Consider the following 9,076-nt stretch of genomic DNA (forward strand, 5'->3'; position numbering starts at 1 on the left):
TGGAACAATATTTCAGTCCCATATGCATCCTTTCATGTTCGTGTTTTCTTGTGAATCCAAAAGCCAAATGTCTCTATGTACTTAAAGATATATTTCATAGAAGACATTCAGCTTCCTTTTGCAACATTTTCTGTGCAGCAGGAAGCAATCAAAGGCGCAGGTGGCACTAACGCATCCCGCTGTTAGCACGGCTCTCCCAGCAAAAGCCATATTCAGCTAACAGTAAAAAAGTTGTGCAGATGACTTAGTAGCAGATATCACAATACTGTCACCTGCAGATTCTGTTCTAGAAGCCAAAGCCAAGGTAGCGGGCTGTGGGGGGGCTGAGATGAGGAAAGGGAAGAGTGAGTTTCATCCGCTGGTTAATAGTGCACAGCTGAGAGGCGTGCGCTGGATAGGAGCTAGTCAAACACTTGGCCACCTTCCCTGTTCTCCTCAAAACAGTGGTGGACACCAGTGTCAGCAGAGTTGGAATCAAAGCAAAACTACACAGAAAAGGATGATCACAGGCTCAGACTCATTTTAACTACTGAAACTCCAAGTTAAAGTCACCAAGCAGAGAAATGGGCCAGAGACACTAACAAATTACGTGCAGAGACACCGCTCTAAATATATGTGTATGAATCAAATGACTATTAGAGAGGTAGCCAGGGAACATACCTTTGTCAGCTGTACTACTTCTTGCTTTTTTCTTCTTTTGTAGTTTGTGTTTCAAATGGCAAAACATACTCACATGGTGAATCCTGGCATCCTAATCTCCGCGCCTTTGGAATTGTAGAATGTGTGTTGTGCACCTGCAACATCACCAAACAAGAATGTAAGAAAATTCATTGTCCAGAACAATATCCCTGCAAATACCCTCAGAAAGTAGAAGGAAAATGCTGTAAAGTCTGTCCAGGTAAAACAAAGTTGATCACAGAACACCTTTTAGCTGTGCATGTTAAGGGGCTTGGTTCAAGCCTTCTGGTGACAATCAGAGCTGATGGAAACAGCAATAGCTGTGCTCATTGTTCCAACGTGGGTGCAGAAGTCTCGGTGTGAGGCAGGTAGAGCTGCCTGACCAGCCCTGCTCTTCACTGCTGTTCCTCAAATAGAGGGGCTTGCTGCCTGGGGCATATTCTGATCGGTCAGTGCCTTTCTCTCCTCTGTTAGCGTGGCTTCCTGATACTCATTTCCAAAGAGCATATGATAGAAACGTACACAGAAAGTTTGTTACGGTCAAAAGACTGTCCCAGCTTTTCCCCACTGCAGTGCACACAGAATCTTCAAAGCATCTTCTAGCTGGTGAAATTTGTGTGGACATAATATAATTTCTGCTTTTTAAGGTGTACCAGAAGGATTCAAACCCCCTGATTATAGATCTGTTGGTGTCAGTTATGTAACTTAAACCTTAAAATAAATACTAGCTTATAACAAATTTAGCATTGTTTCTATGCTGTGCTCATGATTAAACTTACATTGGCATTACTTGCTAAAACCAATGTCTACAACAAGTGGAAGATTTAATATGATAGTCTGACAAATGACCAGCTATGGTGAGTATGATACAAAGGGTAGAGGAGTGCCTAGTTCCCTCTATGCCTTTAAATTTCTTTTCTAATCTGGATGGCCCATTTCTGTCTTAATTTGGTGATGCATGGGACAGAAATGCTCTGAGGAAATCAGTTGTGGAGTCCTATATAGCAATCCTTCACAGGGTGCACAGTTCTCATTTTCTCTTGCTAGCCTTGCTCGCTGGGAAAAAGCACGATGCAGCCGCAGTAGGCAGACAGGAGCTGTGCATCTAAATCCTTTTGGATCCTTGTGCATCAGAGGTCCACAGCTTTTACTGAGCTCACTCGACATGAAGAACAGTCAGCAAACCCTCGCTAACAGACGTCAATAGCCAATTTAATAGCAAGAGGAAAGTTACTGTTTTTTTCTCTGAGATTCTGTGTGCCGATTTTTAAGAAAGCTGAACCTTTAATTAGTTTTTTCCCACGCACAGAATTCTGAGTTTCTGAGTTGCATCATCTCTCTTACCTTCATGTCCAACTTCCAACTACCAACAGAATAATTACAATTTCTACTTAAATGCTCTACGACTTTAGCAGATGGGCAAGAGTTAATGTGCCCTGTGACTACCCTGGGTTTGCCCTGGCCAGCTGGCTGCTGCCAAGCAAAATGCAGACCTGGTAGGTTCTACCTCCCCTTTTCCTCAGCAAAGCATTAATTTGGGTCTTTTCATTCTGTCCAGCCACCAATTTTCGTTTAGTTATTTTATCACCTCTGAGACTTCTACCATTATTTCAAAAATGCTTGAAAAATGGACAAAAGGTTCAAAAATTGTGAGGAGTCTCACAGACCACGTGGTTTTACACAGCTCATTTTCTTATGAGACTGGATTATATATACAAACACTGTCTTGCACCATCAGAACCAAGCAGAATAGAACACTATTAAATGTCTGCAGCTTAACTGGAGGTGGATTTAAATGGCCGTACAAGTGAAAATTTTACTTTTAAACTCGACCTGCTTGGCTATCAGCGCCAAGTCCATTCTGAAGGACTTGATTACAGCTGTCATTTGTGGTTTTGGCCCTTTTTTAAACAGAAGAAGTGCCAAGTCAAACCTTTGACAACAAAGACTATTTCTGCGGGAAAGAGACATTGCCCGTCTATGAATCCGTTTTCACAGAGGAAGGAGAAACCATCAGAAAAATTGCAGTGGAGACTGAAAAGCCCCCTCAAGTAGAAATACATGTGTGGACAATAAGAAAAGGTGAGCTGAGCAAGTTCTTTCTTTAAAATGTGTGTCTAAGAAGGGTTCGCGTATGTTTGAAAAGCCCTGGCTAATTCTCACACTCCTTACATACGCTCTGCAATCATAAATGCAGGGAAGGATTTACAGGGGAGTAGCAAAAAACCAAGTGGGAGGCAGAAGGAATCAAAAAGAATAGGTTGAAAATCCAAGTAATTTGTAAGGATTATTTCACAAAGTGACTGGACATGGTGGTAATTCTACATAAAGGCAGGACAGCAACCCAGGTTTAGAACAACCGGCATTTCCAGTAATATGCACTTCTCATTTCTCTGCTGAAGGAATTCTGCGTCACTTCTATGTTGAAAAAGTGTCCAGGAGTGAATTTGAAGAACTTCCTTACTTCAAGCAGATAACAAGGACCACCCCTAGTAAGTAAAATTCTGACCTCTTCAGGTTTCTACTCTCCATATAACCATAGCCTCATTCTCTTCTACTAAACACAGTTGGACAGATGTACTAATTTTTCCTTCAGTACATGGTTCCAATATTTTCTACTTTTAGATTTAAATAATCAAAATACAGCAATATGAAATACAGACACATGTAACAGTAGTTCATGCCCAGGCTGTCTTAGTCTCCTGTATTTTGAGAAAATACAAGATAGGCTGTTTTCTGCCTGTACCACCATGTCTGAAACATGGCAGAAGTCAGCCCAGCAGCACAGTTTGGATTTATTTAAGTACCACGTCAAGTTGTCACCATGTTTCAGAAAGTCATTTAAAAGGAAAAAAAATCAGAGATGATTGAAGGAATTCTTAAAACATACATGTTATATTGAAAGAAGCCTTTCCTATGTTCTTAAGAATATCTTTGTTATTAAAATCTGCCTTTTGAAAGGACATATAATTCTTTTACTCTTGATTCAATTTCTTTTTTGTATTTTATCCAGTCTGGGATATGACACTTAATTTGATAGTTGAATTAAGATACAGACATTTCTAGTTCCGAGTTCTTTGCATTACACTTTGTCATTTTTTCTGAGGTCTCTACTAAGGTAAGAAAGTATTTTTTTCCCAGAAATAATGTAGTCTTGATAATACAGGCTCAGTGAGAAGCAGACACCTTTTTACATAAAAAGTTTGCTAATTTTTTGCTTTCAGCCTTCTGTAAGCTTGTCACTGTTATCTGTAATACAGTATTCTGGTTACCAGGACAGCGGGCATTTCTATTAACATTATCAAAATGTATAGAAATATTAATATCCAGCAAACACAGTTTGTATCACACACAGATAAGTAGCGTTCACAGTGCATAAAACACTTAGACTTGTAGCTTCCCAACTTTTAAATACTTTACTTTACCATCAGAGTTAAATTTTCATATCACCCTGCCATAAAGCAGAATATCCTGTCTCACAAATAGTTAAATGGATTGGGTCAACTTACAGTTCTACTAAATTAAAGAGATGAACAATACTCTGGTCCTTATTTATTGTTTTTGACAAAGTTACTTTGCATGGAATATGTTACGTGATTGTAAGATACTTTGAATACTTTCCATGGGAGGATCGGACATTCTCTCTTTGAGCATTGTGAATCAGTCTGGAGAGTGCTTGTAAATGTCTTCAGAGTTCCCTATGCCCTTTTCTAAGTGAGTATCTGTCTCCTTTGTATTTTTGTTTCCAGGCCAGTGGAAAATATTTAGTGAGGGAGAAGCTCAAATCAGCCAAATGTGTGAAAGCAGAGTGTGCAGGACTGAGCTCGAGGATTTGGTGAAGGTTTTGTACCTTGAAAAGTCTGAAAAGGGTCACTGTTAAGGGAGACAGCACTGAAGGAAGAAACACATGAAAACTTGGATCTGCAGCTGGACTGCAGGCTTATTTTGCTTAAGTCAACAGTTGCCCTAAAAGCCAAAACTATAATGCAGTAACTATTCACATCATGCACAGCAAATTTGCTGCTTTATGTCTAGTGGTCTGTGTCAACCATTCAAGTGTCTCCTCCAAAAGACTAGGAGTCTCTGTATTACCAGTCAAGGAAGGAGAAAAAGAGACCGTACTTTTTCCCAGAGTTGCATTTCTCTACAAGTTAAACAGAAAAAAAGAATTTTTTTTTTGAAATTGTTATTGTTTGGCAAGTTATTGAAACTAATGTAAAGAAGGACACCTAATAAGCGTGCAGGAGCTATGGAGAGCATTATTTCCTGTGCTGAATTTATACTATTTCTGGTATTGAATTGACTCACAGGGGGTTTTTTTTCAGTAGTGGAGGAAGAATACAAGTGATGCAATACTTGTGTGGGAGACACAAAAGCAGATTTAAACTAACAGCCTCCTAAGCAGACTGCCTTTGGGATGATGGCTTGTAGTTGAGCAAACTCAGGCCTTAAACTGAAGAGCAGGTGTTAGTGGTAATCACTATATTTTTGTAGCAAAATGTTTGCTTTTAAGTGGTTTTCATCATTTCCTCCATCCACTTCTCTAACTAATGTGAAGGGTTAGCTCCCTATCACAGCCCTAATAGCTTCATTCTTCTGGGTCCTATTAACACGTGGTCTTGGCTGATAAACTGCCTTCTAAAGCAGAAGGTGGTGAAGTACTTACAGTACTTTCAAAACACCTAGAGGGTTAAACCTCCTGATTAATAACTCCTATAGAGTTGTGACAGCACTTAATTTATTTGTTAGGATGTGTTACAAACCTGATCTACATTTTTCTGATGGTGACCTCTCAATTCTCACACTTTGAGGACAAACACCAGGACAAACACCAAACAGCTCCCACGGGCCTTCAGAACAGCAGCTCTGTGAAAACTGTTTTCTTTGAGTAAATCAAATTGGAGAGATTCTGTTAAATTCAGTATAACATGCCTACGGTGTCTTTAAGAAAGGTGGCTCTCAGCAGCAGAAGTAGTATTGGTATAACGTAAAAAAGGTTTTCTCTGAAGTGTCACCAAAACACTGCACTGCCTCATGGCTGTGGCGTTGGATTAAATCCCAAAAACCAAGCTGGTTGGACTCGATGATCTAAGAGGTCTTTTCCAACCTAGTGATTCTACCATTCTATGATTCTAAGTGACTCTGCCTGCTTTGGCTCCCATTTTCTACTCCAGAAGCAGGGCGGGATAGTGCTGTTCAAACACGCTAGGAAACAAAGCTTTATGGAAATGGTGTGAGCCAGGGGCTGGCTCTCCACGGGGAGTGAAATCAGCAGTGACAGCAAGGATTTGGAGGTTTGCCATTCTGCCAGTGACAGCACTCCGGCTTGTACTCGTTCCTAAAGGGACAGAGGTGTGGGAGAGCTCTGTGCTCAATGCCATAAGCCTGTTGCAGGCTGAGCTTCACCATCCTAAGGGGATCGTTGTCTGGAGCAGCAAGCCCTGGCAGCTCCCTCTGCAGTGCAGGTCTTGAAGCCGGGCTGTCCAGTGCCTGCGCTGCTGTGGCGTGCTGTCTGCTTCTCAACAGAGGGGAGCAAGCGAGGAGAACAGACAGGAACGTGGAGGAAAGACTGGAGGGAATTAGGATACACAAAGAGTGATCTCAGGTCCTTAGCGATCTTGCCTGTATATAACCACTCCATTGTCCCTCGGCGAGGGCAGAGAGCAGATAATATTTAGGAATACTTGCCCTCCTCTGCTCCCCAAGCGCTCAACAAGGTTGACGGTATAACAGTAAAACATGCTAAAAAAGAAGGTCCTCCTGCAACCATGCGGATTTGTAAGAACAAAATAACCTCACCTACTATCAGTAAGAACCACAGGGGTCTCTTTCCAAGCCTTCACAGGCTGCAGGGAGATCTTCCGTGGTGCCTCCATGGCCACAGGGGAGTCTCTGCCCCAGGCGTGGAGCACTTTCTCCTCTCTCCTGCCTGGCCCTTGGGGTCACGGGGCCATTTCTCACATTTTGTCCCTCACCCCTGCCTGGCAGCACTTTGCGATTTCCTAAACTGAGGCCCCGAGCCGTGGCTGCACCAGAAGTTGCTGCACTGCAGCCGTGGAAGCAGCTGCTTGGCAGAGAGCATCGCCCACGGCACATGGCATGCAGAAGCCGTGAGACATGCTGCAGAAGGGCAAAGTTTTCTAATAGGTCATGATGTAACCTTATCATTCCTTTGGTGAAGGCATGGTAAAAAAGAGGTTTTGAGGAACTGTAGTGATCTAGTGGGGAGACCAGCAGTTCATTTCTCACCTCACGGGCATTGTCTGTTTGTAGCAGTAGCTGGTGAAAAAGACTGAGTGGAAAGTGTACAGTGTTTGTAATGTGTTTTTTTAAAGACGAAGAAGGCAATCTGCTTTTTGTATTTGTGACAGGACAGGTGGAATCCAGATTGTGTATTTATTTTAAAAGAAACACTTCTTAAGAAAAGCAAAAAAAAAAAAAAAAAATCACAAGCATCATTTAGTAAAATGCAGTATTGCGTTTTTCCAGTTTTTGGTCACTTTAAGACAACAAAATACACAGTGTCATGTTTTTCATTCTCTTCATGGGATGTAAGTCTGTTACGGTACTTATTTATGTACTTGTTGTATCACTCGGACCTGGTTTGATAAATTAATAAACTCTGAAGTTGGTAATGAGGCTGTTGTGGATGATGTTTGGTCAAGATGCTTGGTTTCAGTTCCCTGTTTGCAGTCCTGCTGCTGCCACCTCAGAGGAGCCCTGACCCGCGCTCCCAGCTGGGTGCAGTGCAGGGCTGCCCGCTGTGCAACCTCATACTGAGCTATGGAAGAGTCAGACTCGAGACTCAGACTGCCAGGCAGGTTGCAAAGTAAGGCTTCCACACTCAGCCACATCCCTAACACTTCAAGTGTGAGCTTGAACCACATGGACATCAGCAGTGCACATAAGACATCAGTTTATCAAAAATCTAAGAGAAATTTGCAGGTTATGAGCAGTTCTGACTCACTGTCACTCATGATGGGGTCTGAGAAGCCCTCTTGGGTGTCCTGGTGACCTCAGCAGGATTGTGTGGCCCTCCACAGACAAGTTTGCTTCCATTAATTAACCGTTGCAATGTGCTGCAGTGTTTTTCCCTAGGGGTGGAAATATTCCTCCCATTTAAGTCCCTTTCAGACCAAGGCAGTAAAAGCTTGCTGTCACTCAGCATCCCTGGGTGACTGCTGAGCCCCGATAGCTCACTATGTCTGAAAATCAGACACATACACCTTGCAGCATGACAGCTGTGTCCCCAGCACCGCAGTATTTCCTTCCTTTGGGTTTTCTCTCAGGAATGGCTGCTGCAGGATTTTGCAAACCAGCTTACAGTAGCACTCATCCAAGCTGAACTGAGAGGCTATAGAAATTATCACAACCATGACCCTCTAAATGTGACCATCCAACCAATTCCTTATCCACCAAACAGTCCACCCATCAAATCCATATCTCTCCCGAAGGAAGCCCACAAGAAAGTGGGGGTGAGGGGGACTTTTTACAAGGGTGTATAGTGACATGACAAGGGGGACTGGGTTAAAATTGGGAGGGGGAAACGTTAGGAAGAAATTCTTTGTGATGAGGGCAGTGAGACACTGGCACAGGTTGCCCGGGGAAGTTGTGGCTGCCTCATCCCTGGAGATGTTCCAAGGCCAGGTTGGATGGGGCCCTGGGCAGTCTAGTCTGGTGGGAGGTGTCCCTGCCCATGGCAGGGGGGGTGGAATTGGATGATCTTTACAGTCCCTTCCAACCCCAACTATTCTATGATTCTATGAAGCGGTTCCACGGTAAATCTCTTTGAATCGGTAAGTACATCAAATCTGAAATTCAAGCTGTCTCTGGAAATTCTTTGTCAAATTAGTTTCTGTTATTTCATCACAACCTCCATATTCATCCTGACCACCTTTTTCTTTTAGCAAGGCATCTGTTACAAGAGTCCTTTCCATGAGGACACACTGTAGGCACACATACCTGCTGTGCTGTGCTCTCCTGCACCAGCCCCCTTCTGCCCATGGGGTGTTAACCATCCCAGTCGGTGCAGAGTGAAAGTCACCCTCAGTCAGGGTTGCAGAGCTGCCTCCCCATCACATGCAGTCTCTTGATCTCATAACATACAAACACTTTGGCGGCACACTAAATATTATTTCTCTCATCTCTCCGATTCCCCCCTAATTTAACTCGGAACATCTCTGACTCCACAAGCCAGGAGGACTTGGGTACCATGAGGAGAGTCTGTTCTATCTTCTTCTGAAACAATTTTTAAATACACCTACACAAGTCCAAGAGAATGAACGTGTCAGCCTAACGCTCTCAGCTTCAGGCACACATTAAGCAAAAGAGGTCAAAACATTTCACAATTCAGATGATGAATACTTCCAAAATAATTGATAGCACATGAAGTATTTGC

The 9,076-nt window shown here is 42.8% G+C and overlaps 1 protein-coding gene across 3 annotated transcripts in view; it reads left to right on the top strand.

The window, feature by feature from the left end:
* CHRDL1 (chordin like 1) overlaps nt 1-7,304 on the top strand; it is a 44,620-nt gene extending 37,316 nt beyond the window's left edge. For 2 of the 3 annotated variants that reach the window (XM_054075913.1, XM_054075914.1), the window contains exons 9-12: nt 704-898; nt 2,593-2,760; nt 3,081-3,170; nt 4,428-7,304. In XM_054075913.1, coding sequence (XP_053931888.1) covers nt 704-898; nt 2,593-2,760; nt 3,081-3,170; nt 4,428-4,558 — 584 coding nt within the window. In that variant the 3' untranslated portion in view covers nt 4,559-7,304. The remainder of the gene's footprint in view (nt 1-703; nt 899-2,592; nt 2,761-3,080; nt 3,171-4,427) is intronic. The other variant, XM_054075915.1, reaches the window with a different exon arrangement.
* The last annotated feature ends 1,772 nt before the right edge of the window (nt 7,305-9,076 follow it).

The sequence above is a fragment of the Cuculus canorus genome, chromosome 10 (genome assembly GCF_017976375.1).
Source record: "Cuculus canorus isolate bCucCan1 chromosome 10, bCucCan1.pri, whole genome shotgun sequence".
NCBI lineage: Eukaryota > Metazoa > Chordata > Aves > Cuculiformes > Cuculidae > Cuculus > Cuculus canorus.